Source organism: Delphinapterus leucas, chromosome 8 (genome assembly GCF_059928025.1).
Source record: "Delphinapterus leucas isolate spDelLeu-1000000601 "Yukka" chromosome 8, BTC_Dleu_Yukka2, whole genome shotgun sequence".
In the NCBI taxonomy this organism is placed as follows: domain Eukaryota; kingdom Metazoa; phylum Chordata; class Mammalia; order Artiodactyla; family Monodontidae; genus Delphinapterus; species Delphinapterus leucas.
Genome location: NC_143136.1, coordinates 107,827,316 through 107,851,900, shown reverse-complemented (window position 1 = coordinate 107,851,900; position 24,585 = coordinate 107,827,316). Strand labels below are relative to the sequence as shown.

Genomic DNA, 24,585 nt, shown 5'->3' with positions numbered 1-24,585 from the left:
CATACTCATACTCATTTCTACTTTCATACCATTGTGGTCGGAAAAGAAGTTTGGTATGATTTCAATCTTCTTAAATTTATTAGGACTTACTTTGTGACCTAACATATGATCTGTACTCGAGATTGTTCGTGTGCACTTGAGAAGAATGTGTACTCTGCTCCTGTTGGATGGAACGTTCTGTAAATGTCTGTTCAGTCCATTTGGCCTAACGTGTGGTTTAAGCCCAATATTTCCTTATTGATTTTCTGTCTGGATGATCTATCCATTATTGAAAGTGAGGCATTGAAGTTCCCTACTATTATTGTGTTGATAGTTTATTTCTTCCTTTAGGTCTGTTAATATTTAGGTGCTCTGATGTTGGGTGCATAAATATTTACAAATGGTAAATCCTCTTGTTGGGTTAACTCTATTATCATTATACAATATAATGACTTTCTTTGTATCTTATTATAGTTTTTGGCTAAAAGTCTATTTTCTCTGATTATAAATATAGCTACCCCTGCTTTCATTTGGTTTCCATTTGCATGGAATATCTTTTTGCATCCTTTTTTTTTCAGTCTGCGTGTGTCCTAAAAGCTGAAGTGAGTCTCTTGTAGACAGCATATAGTTCAGTTTTTGTTTTTGTTTTTCCCATCCATTTAACCACTCTATCTTTTGGTTGAAGAATTGAGTCCATTTACATTTAAAGTAAATATTGATAGGTAGGGTCTTATTATTGCCATTTTGTTCTTTGTTTTCTGACTGTTTTGTCATTCCTTTTTTCCTTCTCCCCGCTCTCTTCCTTTGTGGTTTGATGATTTTCTGTTAGCGGTATGCTTAGATTACTTAAAAAAATTTTTTTTGTATATCTAGTATACCTTTTTGCTTTGTGGGTTACCATGAGGCTTATGTAAAATATCTTATACCAGTCTATTTTAAGCTGATAACTTCAAGTACATGCTAAAGTTACACATTTTTGCTCTCCCCCACATTTTATGTTTTTGATGTCACACTTTGTCTTTTTCTCTAGTGTACTACTCATTAACAAATTATTGTAGTTATATTTTTAATACTCTGTGCAATTTTAATTTCTTTAATAATATTTTTACTATGGTTTTGAGGTTTGTTTTTTTTTAGTGGTAGCTCTAGGGTTTACCACATATATTAATCAGAATCAGCTTCAGATTTATGGTAGCTTAATTCCAATGGTATATAGTAAGGTTAGTACTATGTGGCTCTATTCTTTTTCTCTTTTTATAATATTATTGTTATACATATTATATTTATTAATGCTAAAATCCAACAATGCATTGTTATAGAAGTTATTTCCTTAGTGTAATACAGGTTTGTTCCCACCCACCTTCTTTCTACTGTCATTGGTCTTATGTATTACAGGTCCAGCAATACAGTATATACATATTACTTTATGCAACTGTTATATAAATCAGTTAAATTAAGAAAGGAAAAAATATGCATTTATACTGTCTTTCATAATTACACAGTTACCTTTACTGGTGCTTATTGTTTTTTCATGTGGATTCACTGAGGTCACTTGCTTTCAGCCTGAAGAACTTCCTTTAGCAGTTCTTGTATAGTGGGTCTGCTTGACAAATTCTTTCCTTTTCTTGGTTATCTAGAAAAGTTTTCATTTCTTTTTTGTTAATTATTTTTGAAAGATAGCTTTGTTGGTTATAGGATTCTTAGTTGATAGTTTTTATTTGAACACTTAGAATATGTTATCCCACTGCTTTCTGCCTCCATTGTTTCCATTGAGGAGTCAGCTGTTAATCTTACTGGGTTACTCTTATAGGTGATTAGTCAAATTTCTATTTCTATATATATTCTCTATTTGATATGATATTGTCATCATGCCTTTATTTTTTTTAACATGTTTACAAATGGCCACTTTGAAGTCTTTTCCTGATAAATCTGATATCTGGTTGCTCACACAGGCAGTTTCTATTGCCTGCTTTTTTCCTGGTTATGGGTCATACTTTCCAGTTTCTTTGCATGCCTTTTAATTTATTGTTGGAAACTGGACATTTTAGAGTAATTGTTTAGTGACTAGCTGGATGATTTTAGTGAATACTGTTTCCTCACCCACAGTTTTAAATCTCTGGTGTTGCATCCTCAGAGATGTGCAGTTTGGGACATGCTCACAGTCACCTGGGATGACAGTGGTATTAGTAGGGCTCTTTTTTGCTCTTTCTCTGACCACAATCAGCTGTTAAAACTCCACTGAGGGGGCTTCCCTGGTGGCACAGTGGTTGGGAGTCCGCCTGCCGATGCAGGGGACACGGGTTCGTGCCCCGGTCCGGGAAGATCCCACATGCCGCGGAGCGGCTAGGCCTGTGAGCCATGGCCGCGGAGCCTGTGGTCCGCAATGGGAGAGGCCCCAATAGTGAGAGGCCCACATACTTCAAAACAAAAAAAAAACTCCGCTGATGGCTCTGTTATTTCCAGCCATGCCCTGTGTCATAAATTGCTCAACAAGTTAGTCTAATCAAATTCTGGCTCCTTTGAAGGAATAATTTCTGAGGTCTGTGTTTGCTTTGTTTTGACCTCAGGATGGCTCCTCCCAGCTGTATTATTACCTGGTTATCTCCTGCAGACTAGCTGGCCTACAGTTTATTCTGTATTTTGAATCTCCTTCTAAGTGCCTTCCACCAGTTTCCAGTGTTAGTGAAAGTGCCTTAGCCTGAACGTCCCCAAGCTTGGTTACAAATGAAGTTGGTTTCTTTGGGGAAAAATTAGAAGCTATCTACTTTACTGCCTGCTTTTTCCCCAAGCAAAATCTCTGAGCCGGGGCTCTGGAGTTTGTGGTAGGGGGTGGGGAGAGGGTGACGGCAGGTTTCTTTCTGAGTGACATCCCAGTTCTAGAAGCCGAGCTCTCAGTGTGCAGTGGGGATTTGATAGCAGCCTGAGGTGCTCCTGGCTTGCCTCTCTTGGCATGGAACCACTGTCACACAAATTGGGGCAAGGGTGATCAGGGCCCCAGTATTGTCAGTGTGCTGTACCCAAAGCAGAGCCTTCTTACTGTGATTGAGTGCTGGGCAGAAGATGGGAGCCCCCACTTGCAACTATATTTGCCTGGAACTTACCTTCAGCAGCAGGTAGCTGGAGGCAGAATGAGAAATGCTGACATCGGGCTCTTCCTGGGAAGACACCCTGCCCCTGGAAGCTAGAGGGAAAGAGTACCCTTTGTTTTTGGCTGCAACAGCCTGGAGTAGAGCCTTTCTGACTGAGCTGTGAAGTTGAAAGTGAGGAATGGTCTTGGTTCAGATACCAGATACTTCTGCTTCTCTTACAAATTTTTGTAGATCTTCTTGGATAGATGTTTCTTTATTCTCTCTTTGTCTTTAGGACCATTTCCAGGGGTTTTGAATAGTTGTTTTTAAATACTTTTAACCAGTTTCACTGGAGAGTGGGTCAGCAGAGCTTTTCATTTTCATATCAGAAGTCCTCATCTGGCTTCATTTTTCTCTCTTCTAATCATTGGTCAGACCTCTCCATATTCCCCAATTCACATTCCAGAAGAACCCAGGATGCTTTACTTGTCTATTACCACAGTCTCTGTTCAGGCCATTTGGCTCTTTCATCTCACTGGGTCTCCTGCCTGTGTGTGTGTGGGTCCTGTCTGGCCTCCTCTACATGGAGAGCAGCCCAGTGCTGCTTTCCTAAACAGGTGATTCTGAGTAAGCCAGCTGTTGGCATTTGGAGGCAGGCCTGTATATTGCAGGACATCTAGTATCTTGGTTCCCAAACATTAAATAAAATGGTAGTAACATATCCTCTCCAGTCATTGCCAACCAAAAATGGTCCCTCGCATTCACAAATGCCCCCTTAGGGGAGAACCTAGAGCTACCCTTAGGCTGAGGACACTGAAATGGACAAATGACCGTAGAAAGCGTAAGAAAGGAAACAAGAAGTATCCAACAATATAAAAAACTAGTGATTAAAATATAAATAGAACGTTTGTAAGAATGGCAACGCGTCCATTAAAATTGTTTTCAAAGAGTATTTTGTGACATGGGAGAATTCAGTGTGTTACAGCCATTAAATTAATTGTGATTCTAGATCCTTGTTTACTTTTTTAAAGTAAATTAACACAAAGCAAAGATTGGGAAGAAATTCCTTGTAAAAATTAGAAATGATGGTGATCTTTGGGTTATTAAAGGTGATTTTAATTTTCTTTATACTTTCCTGTGTTGGCACATTTAAAATCAAAGGGAGAATAGTTAGAATAACTGTCCCATCATTTTATATGGTTACCTATTTTTACTAGCATGCGTCAAATAATTTAAAATATACTTTAAAATTACAGAAAGGGCACATACAAAGGGCCATGGGAGGATGGGAGGGTGGGCTGAGTGGACTCTGAGGAACGAGTCTGACATTATTGCCAGATGGAGAAGCCAGTTGGGGGTGCTGGTGATGATTCTAGCTGGAGAGAGCCGCAGGTTCAAAGGCCTAGAATTGAGAAGGACTTGTTATATTTCAAGAATGAGTATTGTGACCTGGAAAGTGGGATAGCTTAATGGAAGATGATACTGAAGGAATTGTTTGGGTTAGATGGTGTAACAGCAAATCTCTCTTAGGTGATGATGATAAAATTTTGTATTTGCATAGCTCTTCAGAGTGAAAGGCAGTGTGATGGCCAAAGTGTAGTTTCATATATTGGCTTTGCCACTTAATAACCATAATGACTGTCAGCTCCTAGAAAAATTATTTCACCTCTGAGCCTTAGCTCCACCATCTTGACAGTGGGTTAAAATAATTATTATGAGGGCTAAGTAAAACTTATGTAGCAGCTCTGAAAATTGTAATAGCAGTTATGTAGGGGAGGCAAAATTTTACCCCTACCCATCTTAGGTTTTCAGCTGGAATTCTTTAACAAAAAGACATTAACAAGTGAAAAAAAACCGAGTTTATTAACATGTGCAGCATACATCACACAGGAGAAAACTCAACAGAGAGTAACTCAAAGCAGTAGCTTAGAATTCTAGTTTATATAACATCTTCAACAAAGAGTAATCATTTTGTGGAGAAGTGACAGGACAAAGGAAAGCAGTTCTAGGCTTCCAAGGGTGACAGACTGCGAAGGTAAATATATGGGAAGAAACTAATGTAGTAAAGTTTGTTTGCTGATTGCTCTGCTGGTGTCTTTGGGCTAATGACAGTCTGTCTCCAGTAATGGGAATATCCTGCCTTTTGAAGGAAAAGGAAGGAAGACAGAGAGAGCTACTCTTGTGTTTACTGCTTATTAATTGCCTTCAGATCAAAATTTTTATGTCAGAGGCATATTTTGAGGGGACATAATCTGATTTCCTTTAATTATTTTACAATTAGCCTCTATAGTAATTAGGCAGATTATTTCTTAGGGGGGCTAGTTAAGAGTTAATCTTTATGAGGTTGAGGCCCACTGTTTTAAAGCAAAAGAGACTTACCTTATGAAATGAAATTTAAAAATAATATTCTTAAGTTTAGGCCTGGTTTCTTAAAGAAATGTATATATAAGCAATTGCAGTAATAAGTTGATTACATATTTAAATTATTTGTTTCTAGGTTATTAACATCTTTTGGGCTAGGTTTCTAAATATAGGGATATGAATATCAGGGGAGTTTTCAAGTATATTTATTCTGTGTAGAGCACTTTGAGAACTCAGAATCTTCACACAATGTTGACGGTAGGGCAGATAGGGAAAAGGGGAATGATTTTTTAAAAAATGTTTTGAATAGTCATCACTGGAAACACATTTTTTAATAAAGCAATTTGAGCATGAATGTGACCTAGTTATAACTAGTTGCCAGTTCTAATTTTTTTGTTGTTTTACTTGAATATTCTCTTGGGGACTTCACTGGTAGTCCAGTGCTTAAGACGCCACACTTCCAGGGCAGAGGGCATGGGTTCGATCCCTGTTCTGAGAACTAAGGTCCCACATGCTGCAAGGTGCGGCCAAAAAAAAAAAAAAAAAAATTCTCTTGAACAGTGTGAAATTAGTTGTGGATTGTGGTCAGCTGGTTTTTATTCCACAGAAATACATTGAAGGTAATAAGCATTTAAAAATACAGCTTGTCGGGCTTCCCTGGTGGCACAGTGGTTGAGAATCTGCCTGCTTAATGCAGGGGACACGGGTTCGAGCCCTGTTCTGGGAAGATCCCACATGCCGCGGAGCGACTGGGCCCGTGAGCCACAACTACTGAGCCTGCATGTCTGGAGCCTGTGCTCCGCAACAAGAGAGGCCGTGACAGTGAGAGGCCCGTGCACCGCGATGAAGAGTGGCCCCCGCTCGCCGCAACTAGAGAAAGCCCTCGCACAGAAACGAAGACCCAACACAGCCAAAAATAAATATAAATAAATAAATTTTTTAAAAAAAGAAAACTTTAAAAAAATAAAATAAAAATACAGCTTGTAGATTTCATCTGCATAGAAAAGTAGTGTTCCCTTCCTGAGGTTCTCACAGGAAAAAAGTAGTATGTGGGACAATCGAGGAAGAGGTTGTTTGGAAATGGCACATAGTTTCTCCTTGTTTTCTGACTGTAGGCAAAGCCTAGTGGGCACAACCATCCATCTGTCATTGAAGTTGGTGACAGCCCTGTTAGCTCCAACCTTGCTTTGAATTGAGTAAAGATGGCAGTCTGCGGTCATTTGGATCTTTCCACAGAGACGTTGTGCTAGTATAAGGAAAGTATTCCTATGGGGAGTAGATCAGAGCCCGTAGAAGATTCTTGTTGGTTTTTGCCGTCCTTGTTTACCCTATTTCTTATCAGTTCTTTTGATTCCATCTACACTTCTTTTTTTTGTGTTAGGTTTCAGCCTTTGTCTTTGAGTCTACCAAATTGAGGAGAAGAATATTGTTTTGCTTTGGTTCTTTTTTGTTAAGCATTGTCTTGTGGGTTGGTTTTATTTCAGTGAATTTAATTTGAGTATCTTCTGTATACTGAAGGTAAAAGATAGTTTTTTGATCTTAAGGTCATTTATTCAATCATATTATGAAGATAAATGTGTAAAAAATCACCTTTCAGTGAGGTAGAGATACAGGATGCTATGGGGACATGTAAGAAGGAATGACTGACCAGCTCAGCCTTCATAGATGATGTATTTGAGCTGAGTCTTGAAGGGTGAATGTTTTGTAATTAATAAGATATTTTTGTTATAAATGATTAACAACATGTATTGAATGCTCACAGGCACATGCTAACTACATTACATGCATTTGGTCCTCTGAACGGCCCTCTAAGTTATAGAAACTATTTCTGACTCTGTCATATTGAGGAATTGAGGTTTTGAGAAGTTAAGAAAATTTCCCTAGATTACACAGTAGAAGGTGGCTGCGAGCTAGTGTTTGGACCCCAGGTCTTACCAACACTAAAGTCCACGTTGTGAACTGTCACATTATATTGGGCAGAGTCAATTCTACCTAGAGAGGAGGATGGAAGAGGCTTCAGGAAGGGGGTATTTTTGCCTAGTGTTGAGGTATGAAAAGGACAAGGTGAGGTAAAAGCATGGAGGTAACAGTGAAGTTAGTGGTTCCATGTGTCTGCAGTAAAATTATAATGTGCGGTTAGAATCACTTGGATTAGATGTCAAAATGCAGATTCTTTGACCTCTTCCCCAAGCTTACTGTATTAATATCTGGAGGTGAGAAGCACAAAAATCTGTATGTTTTCCTCCAAAGCTCCCCAAGTTATTCTTATGCAAAAGTTTGGGAACTGCTGCTGCAGCACATAGGGTTGATGGTGGTGAGAGGGCAGAAATGAGTCTGGAGAGGTAGGCAGGAGTTTGCTTCATCATTATAAACTTTTCTCAGAAATTATTTATTTATTTTTGGCTGCGTTGGGTTTTCGTTGCAGCACACGGGCTTTCTCTAGTTGCGGCGAGCGGGGGTTACTCTTCGTTGCGGTGAGCGGGGGTTACTCTTCGTTGCGGTGCGCGGGCTCTAGAGCGCAAGCTTAGTAGTTGTGACGCATGGGTTTAGTTGCTCCGCGGCCCATGGGATCTTCGCGGACCAGGGATGGAACTCGTGGCCCCTGCGTTGGCAGGTGGATTCTTAACCACTGCACCCCTGTGGAAGTCCCCATTATAAACTCTTAGGCTTTGTGTAGACATTTTCTTTTTCTAGTACTCATCAGGAGTGCTTCTGTTTTTGACTGATTCAAAGATCAACCAGCTCTAAGATCAACAAAGGACACTGGTATACATCTTCGTTTTGTTATGTGTGTGTGCGCTTGCTGTAAAGCTGGAGTTTCTCAGAGTCAAAGCCTTGCAGCATTCCAGGACCTACCCTGGATTAACAGCATTGTGTAGTAAAAACTGGATTTCCCAGATTCTTCCTTATGCTTTTAAGATGATATGTATTGACAAACTCCAAGATGTGGATTTCAAATATATCTTCTGGAACTAAGGTCCAGTAAAACATGTTTTTGAAAATGCTCCTATACATATTTCTTCATGGAATTTACTATGTGACTTGGTGTTGAATGTTTTACCAATTTATGATGGAAGGTTGGAATGCAAGTTCAACAGTTTTGAGTTTCTTTTACTGGAAACAGGTGTCCTGAGTTGTTTGGTTCTTTACAAGGACTCCTATTTGACATTCTTATACTACTTTGTAATTTACAAATTGATGTTTGCCTTTACAGCAGTTTTATTATTTATTTTGTAATTTAAAAATGTTAATTATCTCTGTGCATGTATATTATGGCGCTGGTCATAAAGAGTGTGTCACTGTTTGATTGCTGAGATAAACGATCAGATCATTCATTATGGGTAACCAGAAGTTATTTATAACTACAATGTAAATGATCATAAGAGGGAAGTGTGAGGCATTATAGACAGTTCTAAAGCCTCTGAGGACACTTAGAGTGCTCAATTTCTCTGACAGGTAAAATTAGGGATTTTTAAAAATATTATTAAGAAATAGCATTTAAATGGCAGCTTCTACTATTGATTTGTTGTACTCATATTTGACTTTTTAAAAACTGTATTTTGGATTTTTTTTTAAGTTTGCAATTTAGACTAATTGCTGAAACCAGTCTAAAATTTTTGAGTAGTGTTTTGATAACTTTTAAGCTTAACTCTTTTCCCAAACCCTATGATGTCTTCACCTAACTGCCTTCTTTAACTTGAGTCTGTCGACCAGTACTTTCTTACTGCAGTGATTTCCCACGTTTTCCCCACTGTGCCACACATAATGGATAGATACTCAGGATTTTATGAGACTCCTCAAAAATTGATGGGAATTCATAAGTTTCACAATCCTGAATTACATGTAATGTCCTTGTAATGGTTGCTTGTTTGGAATGCATACACCATGTGTTGGGAAGTCCAGGGTAGAGTGTAAGAGATAAGTTTTGGGAAGACTACTCAGTTCATGGTATCTCTCCTTTCTTTAGGAGTGGCTCCCAGTGCTGTGCCCCTGCTCTGGCATTGAGTCACAGAGTAACGACATCCTCTGTTGCCGTGGCCCGTTAGATTATGTCTCCTGGGAATTTAAAATTTAGATCCTGGACACTGAAATTTAGCAACGTGGGAGCTGAGTCATGTTATTGATAGTGCTCTAGTGAAAGGTCCTTGAGTTTCCTTTCCTAAGCTCTCTGAGCTGCCTTGGTTCCTACCCTTCTTGAGCCTTTAGCCATTTATTCCACTTTGATTCTGGAAAGATTGTTCTTTTTTTCTGGAGCTAGCCTGAGATGATTTCTGTTGTTTGCAGCTGAGTCACACACGAACATGTTGTTAGAGTTATGTCATGTGTATGCCATGGAAAGCATTCCAAAAGCCAGTTAACAATTCCCCTTTTGCCTCCTGCTTTAGTTGCCTCTGCTGGTACCTGTATGTTTCGTCTTCTGCCCTCAGTAATGCAGTTAACTTCTTAATTCAGTCATCACAAACTAATTCCCAATACCTGTTGTCTACACACCTTTTATAGCTTAGTCTCATATAAATCACTTCCGGTAGGCTTTCAGAATGTCACACATACCTTCACAACAGTGCATGTTATACTGTATTGTTATGGTATATTTGGCTGGCTCATTAGACAACATTTCCTTAGGTCAGGCACTGAGACATGTTCAGCCTTGATTCCTAGCACCTTGCACGTAGTAGACATTAAACAAATACTTGTTAATTATTCCTCACTTTAAATTATTCTCATTTAACTCTTTTTATTAAATGAGAAAATTAAGTATTTACTTTCTTACACAGTAAGTAAGTAGGTAAGTAAGTAATTACTTAGTAAGAATTTACTGTGATTTTGTATATACCAGACACCATTCTGTGCTCTGAAGCACAGAGTGTGCCTTCTCAGTGAAGAAAACAGACCAAAAAATGCCTGCCTTCTTAGGGCTTACATTCTGGATAGTTAATTTTTTCATCTATATTCTTTTAAAATATAAAAGAATTAAATTCTGAAGTATGGCCAAGAGTAAGCTTCTACCAATATATAGAGTACTATATCTTGTACTGTATCAAAAGGTTCTATGTTATTTCTCCTGTCCTAATTTAATAGATAAATGCCAGTTTCATTGGGGTAGTAGGATGTATGACTGACAAGGAATCCAGTGCTATGCTGTGAGTGTCCCATGATAATAAAAGAAAAATATCTTTGGGAAATTTGAAAAGCTTATTATTTTAGAAAGTTTCCTGAATGTGTTATACTTGAATGAATATGTATAGCAGCTACTGTATGTTTGGAACTCTGTGCTATCAAGATGGCAATGAAATATGGAGGGAAAAAACCCTCAAACATATTTTATAAGCTTATTTTATAATTTTTTGTACTCTTTCTGAAGTTGTAGACACAACATACTTAATCTTCTTTAAATGAGCCCGAAGCAAGTTAAAGTGTGGGTTTTGTGAAAACATTTTAATGCCTTTTATCTTGTCACTGTATATTCTCTTACTGCTTAATTATTTCATTGCGTGATATGGTGGGCATATACTTTATTAAAGGCTCTTTGTTCCTTGAAGATTGATCTGTGGTAAGTTCAGGAAATGTCCGTCATATATTATAAAGAAAAATATTTGGCTCAGGGCTTCCCTGGTGGCGCAGTGGTTGAGAGTACGCCTGCTGATGCAGGGGACACGGGTTTGTGCCCCTGTCCGGGAAGATCCCACGTGCCGCGGAGCGGCTGGGCCCGTGAGCCATGGCCGCTGAGCCTGCGCCTCCGGAGCCTGTGCTCCGCAAGGGGAGAGGCCACAACAGTGAGAGGCCCGCGTACTGCAAAAAAAATATATATATATATTTGGCTCAGTAAACTTTTAAGGGGGAAAACCCAAACACAGAAGTACTTTACTTTTTAAGCCAGAATATTAATTACCATGTTACTGAAAGTAAAGATACTATTATAGAAGGGAAAAAATTCCCCACATTCTAGTTATTAGTATTTTGGTATGTTTAGTTTTATATATTTTTCTCTGCATTTATAAAACATAGCTATAATATCAAATTTGTACCCTAGAGTTTTCAGATTACTTCATATAACATTATTTGTTAGTATAGCTAGGTTAGTCAGTGTTTTCCCTAAAACTTAAACTTTTGTGCCAGGGTTACTGGATATATGTCCAAGACTGCTCTAAGCCTCAGTTTTCTTATCATGAAAAATACTCTCGTGAGGAGTAAACTAGCAGGAGAGACCCTAACATGGTATTTGGCTCTATTAATTGCTCCTCTGCTCCTCTCCTTATTTGTTCAGATTCACTTGGGAGAATGTGCCCTAAGTATAATTTGGCCCTTTCAATAAAGTTTTATAGTTCTCTTCCTTGAAAGAACTTTAACGTTATAAAACCCAAGAATGTTCCTTTTTTAAGAGAACTTGGGTACATGTTTGCTTGTATGTACTTAAAGAATATATTTAGGAGCTAGAATTATATGAGGAAGTTAAGGTTTATTTTTTGTTGTTGTTTAATCTAGCTTTTCAAAGTATAAGGTACCGTAGAGTAATCTGGGGGTCTGTGCTTTACAGATTCATGAAGGCAGGTTATCGTTCCTCATTTTGGGATCTAAACCATGCTACCATTTCACAGATGAATGGCCTTTTTAAAAGTGGGATGTTTCCATATACATATAGGATGAGAATTCTACCTTTAAGCATGCGTATTCCTGCTTTTTTTTTTAAGTTGAAAATTTTTAACATTTTTACTACCAAAGCTTTTTTTGCACTTTCCTAATTTTTTCTCCCTTGATTTTTCAGAATGAACCTAGTGATCGAGAAGATGGTCTCAACAAAAGACATCATGTGACAGACTCTGAGAACGATGACCCCTCAAATCTTAATGCCAGTGACTCTGAAAGTGAGGAGCTTCAAAGGCAAAAGGACAGCGACTCTGAATTCGAAGGGCATGCAGAGCCTCCTGCGAGTGATTCTGAAAACGAGGATGCCAATCACCATGGGAGCGACTCTGAGAATGAGGAGCCCAGGAAGTTACCTGTGAGCGACTCTGAAAACGAGGAGCTGCTTAATGGGCACGCCAGCGACTCCGAAAATGAAGATGTTAGGAAGCCCCCTGCCAGCGATTCAGAGGTTGAAGAGCTCCCCAAAAGTCCTGCCAGTTACTCGGAAACAGAGGATGCTCTAAAACCCCAAGTCAGTGACTCTGAGAGTGAGGAGCCCCCAAGACACCCAGCCAGTGACTCGGAAAATGAGGAGCTTCCCAAGCCTCGAGTTAGTGACTCTGAAAGTGAGGAGCTTCCCAAGCCTCGGATCAGTGACTCAGAAAGCGAGGACCCGCCAAGGCAGCAAGCCAGCGACTCGGAAAATGAAGAGCTTCCCAAACCCCGTATCAGTGATTCGGAAAGTGAGGACCCCCCAAGGCACCAAGCCAGTGACTCGGAAAATGAGGAGCTTCCCAAACCCCGAATTAGTGATTCGGAAAGCGAGGACCCGCCAAGGCACCAAACCAGTGATTCTGAAAATGAGGAGCTTCCCAAGCCCCAAGCCAGTGACTCTGAGAGCGAGGAGCCTCAGAAGGGGCCTGCCAGCGATTCAGAAGCTGAGGCTGCCCCCGGACACAGACAGAAGCCGGTGTCTGATGAGGACAGTGACGGGGAGAATAAGAGAGAGGACACAGAAATGCAGGCTGACCCCCTTCATTCAGATGCCCATGTAGACAGGAAGCGGTTCAGCAGTTCTGACAGCGAGGAGGAAGAACCAAAAAGGCCCAAAATCGACAGTGATGAGGATGAAGAAAAAGAGGGGGTGGAGGAGAAAGTAGCAAAGCGGAAAGCTGCTGTGCTTTCTGATAGTGACGATGAAGAAAAAGCATGTAAGGGATTATTTTGGGCTGTTTATCCTTAGCTTTACTTTTATTTATTTATTTATTTATTTATTTGGCTGCATCGGGTCTTAGTTGAGGCACACGGGCTCTCTAGTTGTGGAACGTGGGCTCCATAGCACACGGGCTCAGTAGTTGCGGCACGTGGGCTTGGCTTCCCCATGGCATGTGGGATCTTAGTTCCCTAATCAGGGATTGACCCTGTGTCCCCTGCATTGGAAGGCAAATTCTCCACCACTGGACCACCAGGGAAGTCCCTCCATAGCTTTACTTGTTGTCTAAGCTTATAACTATGAAGCATTGTTTCTTTTCCTGGAATGTTAGGTCTGTATTCTCTTATTCAACTTGATGTTCTAAAATATCACCAGGACACTGGTTTTCATTGGCAAGTGTTTCGGTTTTTTGTTTTGTTTTTTGTTTTGGTGCTTTTGGCTGCACCATGTGGCTTGTGGAATCTTAGTTCCCCCACCAGGGATTGAACTCATGAGGTTGGCAGTGAAAGCCTGGAGTTCTAACCACTGGACCACCAGGGATTTCCCTCATTGGCAAGTCTTAATATTAAATTTCCTTTGAGTTGTTCTAGCAGCGTTTGTTAAGTTCTGACTGCCTCAAAATGATAAACTAGACTGCATTGCAATGGCAATATGAAAGATTTCTATGAAAATATAAATTTTTTAAAAGATTTTTTATTTATTAATTTATTTTTGGCTGCGTCAGGTCTTAGTTGCGGCATGTGGGATCTTCGTGCAGCTCGCAGGCTCTTCGTTGTCTGCGGGCTTCTCTCTAGTTGTGGCTTGCAGATTTTCTCTCTCTAGTTGTGACGCACAGACTCCAGGGTGTGTGGGCTCTGTAGTTGTGGTGCGCGGGCTCTGTAGTTTGCAGCATGTGGGCTCTAGTTGAGGTTTGCGAGCTCAGTAGTTGTGGCATGAGGGCTTAGTTGCCCCGTGTGGGATCTTAGTTTCCTGACTAGGGATCAAACCCACTTCCCCTGCATTGTAAGGCGGATTCTTTACCACTGGACCACCAGGGAAGTCCTTTTGTTTTTTTTTTTTTACTGGAAAGGGTAATGTTTCAAAAGAATACTTTTACATGAAAACCCACCTTATCCAGAGTTAACTGTGGTCTCTTTGACAGCTAATGCACTACATCCCATCTAGACAGTGACTGAGCTCCCATGGGTACCTGTCTTCAGTTGTTAAACATTGTTGAATGCCCAAATTCAAGGAAGTTTCTGAGGGACTCCATGTCTCCACAAAATATTCCAATCTTTACTACTTGATTACTTTTTTATGAAACATCTTTTTGGGAAAAGGCATTTCTTTATAACCCAACAGTTGTTAAAGGAGAAGGGAAAAGAGCACCACATGTGCAGTTTACTAAGGTAGATGAGAAATTGCAGATTGAGCAGTGATGGATGACTGAGGAACATGGGGATTCCACAAAAGAATATCCAAGCCTTTAGAGTTCTGCTAATATTAGGCAGCATAGAAGGGATTCTACTCTTATTTTCTCTGTTCCCCCAAAGGAAAGGTAGCTATTGATGCCAGTCTTCATCTTTTGGCCACTTTTTCCTATATAGCAGATAATTGTAAGATGACTCTGCATCTTTTAGCTATTTATTTTTTATTCTAAACTGTGTATCATGAGGCCTTTGGTTTTGGCCACGTACTGACATTTTAGAGCACCCGTTGTACTTAGTAATACAGTGACTGGGATGGAGGAAGATTAATGATGTTTTTTTTTTTTTTCAACAGCAACAAAGAAGAGTCGTGTTGTCTCTGATGCAGATGACTCTGACAGTGATGTTATGTCGGATAAATCAGGCAAAAGAGAGAAGACGATAGCATCTGACAGTGAAGAAGAAGCAGGGAGAGAATTGTCTGATAAGAAAAATGAAGAGAAGGACCTCTTTGGGAGTGATAGTGAGTCAGGGAATGAAGAAGAGTAAGTGGCAGTGTAACCTGAACTTCCCAGGGTTCATACAAGGCGGTAGGGAGGGGTTTGTCTTTCAGGGTTTTTAAACTTGTATTAAAATTCCGTGTTGAGGTGTAATACAATATACCCTGCCTAATTTCATGACCTTGGGGGATTCAGGATTTTAGGTCCTGAACTATTGCTGCATGCTACAACATGGATGAACCTCAAAAATATTATCTTAAGTGAAAGAAGTAAAGAGGACATGTTATCTGATTCCACTTATGTGAGGTTCAAGAACAGGCAAAACTAGCCTGTGGTGGCGGAAATCAGGGTGGTGGTTGCCTCTGGGATGTTGATAGGGGGGACTGACTAGAAAGGGCCACAAGGGAACTTTCTGGGGAGATGGAACTGTTCTGTTAGGGTAAGGGTTACGTGAATGTGTCAAAACCCATTGAGATGGACACTTGAGATCTGCATGTTTTACTGTTATTAAATTATACCCTATTAGAAAAATATTTTATGATTCCTATGCAAATGAGAAGAAAGCAAATGAAAGTTTTTTATATTTTCTAGAAATCTTATTGCAGACATATTTGGAGAATCTGGTGATGAGGAGGAGGAAGAATTTACAGTTAAGTATTGGATGGAAAGATTTCCTCTTTGATTATGCTATGCTTTTTTTGTTTTTATGGCAGTGGGTGTCTAGTAGGAGATTCCAATAAGTAGAAATAAATAGCTATGATGTATCCGGTAGAAAAATCTAGAACAAAGGTATTCAGAAAGTGAAATAAAGGGGTCTACAGAGACATAAAAAGAAAATAACGGGCAAAATTGAATTAAAGGGAGGAAGGAACACATTAAGAGACAATGAAACACGCTTTATAATGCTAAAGAGAAAGAATCACAGCAGTTATGGAGCTTCTGATGATAGCAATGGCACGTGAGGTAATTTGGACCAGCCCTTCTGCTACGGACAACTACAGAAGCTAGACAAAATGTTTAAAAAATCTGCTCATCATCATAAGAACTAGGTAACAAAGAATTACTAAGCCAAAAACCAGCAAAAGATAGAAACCTAAAGAGGTAAGCTCAGCATTTACAACTGCTTTTTCTGGGATGTTCATCTACTCAAGCTGAGAGGCTAAATTTATTTTTGATTGCCTCAAGGCTTAAGAGAGAGAACTGGAAGGTCGGGGCCTGCTGAGGTTAGGGGACCCTGAAAACCCCATGCTCTGGATTGAGACTGCTAGGAGTAAGGGTGAACCGGAAGTTAGAATAGCCTTTGCTCAGATTTTAGGCCATCTTTGAGTCATCTAGCAACATAGAGAACCTCAGTCTCAGAAGTTTTTTCGTTTTTTCTTTTAACATCTTTATTGGAGTATAATTGCTTTACAATGGTGTGTTAGTTTCTGCTTTATAACAAAGTGAATCAGTTATACATATGTTCCCATATCCCTTCCCTCTTCCGTCACCCTCCCTAAGTCTCAGAAGTTTGATTGCAGTGATTCTTAAACCATTGGCTGGCTCTCAGCCACCTGACATATGCAAACAGAAATCCTTTCAGGACAAAAGTAACATCATCACAGACCTCCAGTTATTTCTGTAGTTTTTCAAATACACAGTACACACTTATCTGTAACATTTAAAAAGAAACAATAGTAACAGCAGATAACAGAAATAGACCTAGGGGCTTTAGATATAGGAATTTTAGATATTGCCTTTAATATATATATGTTTAGCAAGGTAAAGGATTGAAAAGTTTCTTAGAGCAAACAGTTTTTTTTAAATACCTGAAAAAGAACCAAGTAGAAATTCTGGAACTTTGAAAATACAGTAACTGAAATTAAAAACTTGGTGGATGAGTTTAACAATAGATTAGACGTATTTGAAAAGAAAATGAGTGAACTGGAAGGTAAGTTAGAAGGAACTATGTAGAGGGACTTCCCTGGTGGCACCGTGGTTAAGACTCTGCATTCCCAATGCAGAGGGCCCAGTTTCAATCCCTGGTCAGGGAACTAGATCCCACGTGCATGCCACAACTAAGAGTATGCATGCCACAACTAAGGAGCCCACCTGCTGCAACTAAATAAATAAATAAATAGAAGGAACTAAGGAGCCCGCCTGCTGCAACCAAGACCTGCCACAACTAACTAACTAAATAAATAAATAGAAGGAACTATGTAGAATGAAGCATTGATATTAGTGTGGAAAATGTAAAAAATAAAACATAAATTATGCATGAGAAGGTTTAACAGAGTGACTTGGAATCCCAGAAGGAGAGGGGAGGAAATGTATATGTATATATATCAGAAACAATATTTAAAGAAATGATTCATAAAGCCATAGAGTCTAGAAGTTCTACAAATTGCAAGCAGGATAAAAACAAAGCAATCTACACTTAAATATTGGGTTGACCAAAAAGTTCGTTCGGGTTTTTCTGTAACTTTTTTTAAAAAAATTAATCATTATTTACTTCTGGTTGCACTGGGTCCCCACTGCTGCGCACGGGCCCTCTCCCCGTTGCAGCAAGCGGGGACCACTCTTTGCTGAGGCGTGGGGCCTCTCACTGTGGTGGCCTCTCCTGCCGCGGAGCATGGGCTCCAGGCGCGCGGGCCCCAGCAGCTGCGGCACACAGGACCAGCAGTTATGGCCCGCGGGCTCCAGAGCACAGACTTAATAGCTGTGGTGCCCAGGCCCAGCTGCCCCGCGGCACATGGGATCTTCCTGGACCAGGCCCCGTACCCGTGTCCCCCGCACCGGCAGGCGGGCTCCCTACCACTGCACCACCAGAGAAGCCCGTAACTTTTTAAAAAATTAATTAATTTATTTGGCTGGGCCGGGTCTTAGTGGCGGCACGCGGAATCTTTAGTTGTGGTATGCAGGATATTTAGTCGCGGCACGCGGACTCTCAGTTGCGGCATGCACGTGGGATCTAGTTGCCTGACCAGGGATTGAACCCGGGCCCCCTGCATTGGGAGCGTGGAGTCATAACCAGTGGACCACCAGGGAAGTCCCTTTCTGTAACATCTTACAGAAAAACCTGAATGAACTTTTTGGCCAACCCAATACACCACAGGAAAATTGCAAGAAACCAAAGAAAACAGGAAAGTCTTTAAAGCAGCCAAAGGGGAAAAGATATTACATTCAGAGAGGCAACTGTTATTTTAATAGCTAACTTCTCAACAGAAGTAATAGAATCCAATAACTGCAAACTTAAAAGTTCTTTTATATTCAGTAAAAATTCTTTTCAGGAATGAAGATTCCCTGCCTATTTCATCTTACCAAAATGCCAACTGAAGGAAACACTAAAGGCAGAAAGAAAATCTCAGGTGGAAGGTCAAGGATGCAGGAAGGGAAAAAGAGCAACAAAAGCGTGTGGCTAGGTCTAAATGTGTAATGACCATCCAAAACAGAGTCATGTCTGGTGTGGTTTAAAATGCATATGAAATTAAAACATGACGGCAGTGACAGATTGGGTGTTTACATGGAATTGAAATGTTCACAGGTCTTTGCAAATGTATGTAAAAGTACATTAGTAGTCTTTGGTAAGTTAGGATGTGCATTGTAATCTCTAAAAAGACTAATGGAATGTGTAACTTCCAACCTAATAGAGAGGGAAGAATGAAATAATAGAAGCTAGTCAATCCAAGAGAAAGCAAGAAAAGAGAAAAAGAAATATAGAACGGGGACATTTAGAAAGTAGTACATAGTAAGATAGCAGATATAAACTTTGATAGTATCAGAAATCACACTGAAATATATTAAGTGCTCCAATTAAAGGACAAATTAAAGACTGGATTTTAAAAACCAGCTATATATTAATTTTGAAATTCATCTGAAACAGAAGATAGAGTTGAAAATAAAAGGATGGAAAAAGGTACTCTCTCCGAACACTAGCCAGAAGAAAACTGGTGTAGCTTATATGAATACCAACGACGTAGACTTTAAGGCAAAAACCATTGTTCGAGATAAAGAGGGTCCCTTTATATTGAAAAAAGGGTTTAAAATTGTACCTAGCCGTGTACCTAGTAATTTGGCTTTAAATATGTATAAGCAAAACAAAAATTGACAGAACTGTGAAGAGAATGAACAGATCTGTAATCTAAGTGGAATGTAAACAATGGAATAATCAATACCAAAAAACCAGGAAAGATAGAAAAGAGAAGTGTCTCTTTTTATATAATCCAGATATAAGCCCTTTGGAGATTATAAAAGATAAAAATATCTTCTGTTCAGTGGCTTGCATTTTCACTTTTTAAATGGAGTCTTTGATGAGCAAAAGTTCTTAATTTTAGTGTAAATCAACTTTACCAGCCTTTTCGTTTATGTTGAAAGATTTTTGAATTGTAAGAAATTTTTGCCTATCCCCAAGGTTATAAAAATATTCTCCTGAGTTATTCTTTCGCAGCTTGATTATTTTATCTTTTTCATTTAGTTATATTGTCCACCTGGAATGGGCTTTTGTGTGCAGTATATATGAGATAGTCAAGATTTCCGCCCCCCATTTGTAGTATCTAGTTGAACGAGACTATCCTTTTCCACTATTCTGCCATCTTTGTCATAAATCGAGTATGTATATATTTTCTAATCTGTTTCTGAAGTATCTTTTCTGTTCCATTGGTCTATCCTTGCACCATTAATGCATAACCCTTGATATTTGGTTATTTATGTCCTTTAAGGTTGTTATTCTCTAAGATTGTCTTGGCTTTTCTTGGTTCTTTGTATTTCCATATAAAATTTAAATCAAGCTTTTGCAAAATGTACAAACTATAGACAACATTTTCTGAATGCAATGAAATTAAAAATTAGTAACAAAATTAGCACATAAAAGCACCCTTGCCACCCCCAAATTTGAAACTTACTTGTTAAATAGTTCTTGTGTTAAAAAAAAGTCAGTACTTTCATTACTAAAGCAAGAGAGGATGAAAGTAGATGAATTTAGAGTCTAATTCAAGATGGTAGAAAAATAGTAAATAAACCTAAAGAAAATAGAAAAGAATTCATTCAACAAATATTCAAGAGCTTGTATGCCAGAGATTGTTTGGACATTGCCCTCATGGGGCTTATACTCAGTTAAGCAACATTTTACAAGCATAAGATATGTTTCTCTAGTGTGGAGAGTGGACATCAACTTGATTATGGGTTCAGTTCAGTGTAGAAAACAGCATACTAGGGGAACCATTGGGGAGGCCTTTCTAAGTATAACATGAAAGTTGGAAGCTATAAAGAACAGACTGACCATTTAAATTACACCCAGAAAACATTACCATAAACAAAATCAAACTGTACAGATGTCAGGATTGTGCAGTTCCCGTCATGTAGCAAGGTCTAATTTCCCTAATTTTTAAAGAGATTTTCCATACCAATAAGACAAAGATCCAATGGAAAACTGGCCATAGGATATTGAGAGTTCACAGAGAAAGAGCAACAGATGGCTTTGAAACATGAGAAATGCCCAGCTTCACTCATAATAAGAGGATGCAAAGAAAGCTACAGAGATGCCTTTTGTTTTTTTCAGTCCAGAGATTGCAAATATTAATGCTTGATAACCTGCCGTAGTAGTGGGAAGGTGAGGAAACAGGTGAATTTGTGCTTTCCTGGAAGGAGAGTTAATTTGGTGTAACCTCTGTAGAAGACAGTTTGCAGATGTTTCTCAAAATTTCAAATACACATACCTAAATACCATCAGGGAAATGTTTAAATTATGGTTGCAGTTATTTGGTGAAATCATCTAAAGCCTTAAAAATGAAGAAGGAGACAAGAAAACTAATAACACTAAGGGCTAGGGTGGGAGGGAGGTTTTTTTGCTATATGTCTTTTGATATCTTCTTAATTTTTATTCTTTATGAATGTATTACTTTAAAAATGCAAAAAATTAAGAGCAGTTACATAGAAGAGAGTCTGTAATGAGGTTGCGGTAACTCCGGCTAACTTACCCTCCCTTTAGGGTTTTAACCAAGAAGATTTGGAAGAAGAAAAAAGTGAAACACAGGTAAAAGAAGCAGAAGATTCAGATTCTGATGATAACATAAAGAGAGGAAAACAGTAAGTTTGTTTTATTTTTTAAAAGACTTTATTAAAGAGAACTTTAAAAATGAAGGTAGAGACTAACAAACTTTGTTTTTGTTATTTTGGTTCCTGATTAAGTGTAGGAAAGAATCTTCCATTTTTGTTCTCCCATCTACTTCTCTATATACAGTGCTGTCCAAAAATTATCTGCTGTTGTTATTTTTCTGTCTTTTGCCCTGTGCTCAGCTGTCTTAATTTGTGGGGCTATATGGTTGCCAGGCTTTTAATTTATATCTCACCAAGTAGGTTCTTCTGAAAAATAACCTAATAAAAACTTTTTTTTGAGAGAGAGAGAAAGCTGATTTGGGGGTCCCAGGGGGGATGTTTTAGATACAAAATATTCCTTGATTGTATTTCACATAGTTTTGTTGAGATGGTTGGAATCTATGTTCAGAAGAATCGAGTGTCATGAAAGGTGACAAACATAGAATAATTTGTTACTGTTTATAAAGATGATGCTTTAATTCCTAGTGACATGCAAGAATTAAGCTGAACGAGTTTGGCAGTACCTTTGGAAATTATAAACCATATCATCTTATTTATATGATAGAGGCAGAGAGCATATTAGCTCCTCGTTAAGTGTAAAGATTCAGATGAAAGCTACAAAGTCTTTTTGAGGCTCTTAGCAGATTTATAGATCTCCATCTTTATCTCAGTCACATTATGTTTTGAGAGTTATACTTCTTATCACTAAAAAACAGCGGGATTTTTTCCCTACTTATTCTGTATAAGACAAAAATATTCAGATAATTGAAAACCACTCTTTGCCCGCACAAAAAGGCAATGCAACTAAAACTGAACCATGGAGTGGCAGGCAAAACTTGAAATTTGGAATGTTCTTTTTCAGGCTAACACATGTAAGCATGAACATAGTGTATGAAGGTGTAGGGCTATTAGTATTTAATGTGTAACTGTTGGAAAGTTGAGCATAAAATTTATGATCACTTGTTCTTTTAAAAGCAATTTTAAAAGTACTTGCACTTTAAAAGAAAGTAGCACTTCACTGAGTTAGAATTAAGAAAGTTGGTGGTTCTTAGCTGTCATAAAAGAAAATGTATATTTAAAAGGGAATTTATATTTCACTTAATTTTGGGTTACTGCTTAGCATGGACTTTCTGTCGGACTTTGAGATGATGTTGCAGCGGAAAAAGAGCATGAGTGGCAAGCGCAGGCGTAACCGTGATGGTGGTACTTTTATTAGTGATGCCGACGACGTTGTGAGCGCCATGATTGTCAAGATGAATGAAGCTGCTGAGGTGAGATAGGTCACTTCTAGCTTCATCTTTCTTTCTCCCACATAATTGATTATGTGGCCTTTTTTGTTTTGTTTGTTTGCGAGGCATGTGGGATCTTATTTCCCGGCCCAGGGATCGAACTTGCATCCCCTGCATTGGAAGCATGGAGTCTTAACTGCTCGACCGCCAGGGAAGTCCCTGTTTCGTTTTGTTGTTTTCACCATGCAGCTTATGAGATCTTAGTTCCCCTACCAGCGATTGATCCTGGACCCTTGGCAGTGAATGTGCAGAATCTTAACTATTGGACCACCAGGGAATTCCCGCCATTTTTTTTTTTTTACACTTAATCCTTGCTTAAACTACATTAAAAATACTTTGTTTTTGTTTTTGTTTTTTATAATAAGCATTTACTGTTCTAAATTTTAAGCACGGAAATAATTTTATTTTATTTTATTTTATTTTATTTATTTATTTTTTTGCGGTACGAGGGCCTCTCACCGTTGTGGCGTCTCCCGTCGCGGAGCACAGGCTCCAGACGCGCAGGCTTAGCAGCCATGGCTCACGGGCCCAGCCGCTCCACGGCATGTGGGATCTTCCCGGACCGGAGCACGAATCTGTGTCCCCTGCATCGGCAGGCGGACTCTCAACCACTGCGCCACCAGGAAAGCCCCAATAATTTTAATTTTTAAGTAGTGTGTTTTAGGAAAAAAGTGAAAAGACTAAGTATTAAGTAAAATGGGCCTTTTTAGCTGAATTGGTTTGCTGGTTTTATGGGGGAGTGATTTTGTTCTCAGGTTCTGCTAGTTTACCACAAAGTGATGTTTCTTCACATACAAAAAATTATAAACTCATATTTATTATGTTATAAACCTGTGTCATTCTTTTGTCTCTGATCAAATGATTGCATTTAACTCACTGCATTTAAAAATTCTGCTCAAATTGTAAAAATTGCCCAAGTATTATGTTTAAAAACAAGTCCTTCTCTTTTAGAGACACTTGCTGAAGTATTTATAATCCAAAGACGTGTGTCTAGGATTTGTTGCAAAATTATTCAAGGGTGAAGGGAAAAGTAGCTAGAGAGATAGCTAAATAAGACTGGCCATGTGTGTTTAATTGTTGAAATGTACATGACAGGAGTGTATTATTTTGTTTTGTATGTCTGTAGAATTTAAAATTTTCTGTAATTAAAAAAGTAGGGGAAATTCCCTGGTCACCCAGTGGTTAGGACTCTGCTCTCTCATTGCTGAGGGCCTGGGTTCGATCCCTGGTTGGGGAACTAAGATCCCATAAGCTGTGTGGCCTGGCAAAAAAAAAAAAAAAAAACCTAGGAAAAAAATACCCAAGCAAATACTAAAACCCTTCTTTAATAACATATTCTTTTATCTTTCTTACAGGCCCCATAGCTGCAAAATTATTCTTGATGATAAACCAAATTTTTCCATATGTAATTTGTACCTTGAATGAACTCTGAAAACTTGATAGTTATGCTAATATTTTAAATTAAAATTGTTCCTCTCGATTTGTAGTTGTTAAAACTAGTTATTCTAATAGTTTTGTGGGTTTTGGCTCTGCAGAAAGTCTATTCTTTATGTAATTATTCTTTCTTGTAGGAAAAACTGTAGTGTCTCGGAGAAATTGCTACTTTATTATATTTAAAGTTTAGAATTATAGTGGTTATAATTCACTATTAACAATTGCCCATTTTTCCTTTTTTTTTTTTCAATCTTTTTCTTCCTGGATAGGAAGACAGACAGTTGAATAATCAAAAAAAGCCAGCACTGAAAAAATTAACATTATTACCTACTGTGGTCATGCACCTTAAGAAGTAAGTATTCTGTTTTCTTGGAAAAGTGTTTCCATTTATTTATTTATTTACTTATTTATTTATTTATTGACTACATTGGGTCTTCGTTGCTGCACGCGGGCTTTCTCTAGTTGCAGCGAGCAGGGGCTGCTCTTCATTGCGGTGCGCTTGCTTCTCATTGCCGTGACTTCTCTTGTTGCGGAGCACGGGCTGTAGGTGCGTAGGCTTTAGTAGTTGTGGCTCGCGGGCTCTAGAGCCCAGGCTCAGTAGTTGTGGCGCACGGGCTTAGCTGCTCCACGGCATGTGGG

The 24,585-nt window shown here is 38.9% G+C and overlaps 1 protein-coding gene across 7 annotated transcripts in view; it reads left to right on the top strand.

The window, feature by feature from the left end:
- Nucleotides 1-24,585, top strand: part of IWS1 (interacts with SUPT6H, CTD assembly factor 1) — a 65,203-nt gene that overhangs the window by 8,805 nt on the left and 31,813 nt on the right. For all 7 annotated transcript variants that reach the window (XR_002646961.2, XR_016394192.1, XM_022590564.3 and 4 more), the window contains exons 3-8: nucleotides 12,172-13,243; nucleotides 15,007-15,196; nucleotides 15,743-15,800; nucleotides 21,117-21,214; nucleotides 22,344-22,494; nucleotides 24,216-24,298. Coding sequence is in view for 5 of the 7 variants with exons in the window: in XM_022590564.3 (XP_022446272.1) it covers nucleotides 12,172-13,243; nucleotides 15,007-15,196; nucleotides 15,743-15,800; nucleotides 21,117-21,214; nucleotides 22,344-22,494; nucleotides 24,216-24,298 (1,652 nt within the window). In the remaining 2 variants the exon portion in view is untranslated. The remainder of the gene's footprint in view (nucleotides 1-12,171; nucleotides 13,244-15,006; nucleotides 15,197-15,742; nucleotides 15,801-21,116; nucleotides 21,215-22,343; nucleotides 22,495-24,215; nucleotides 24,299-24,585) is intronic.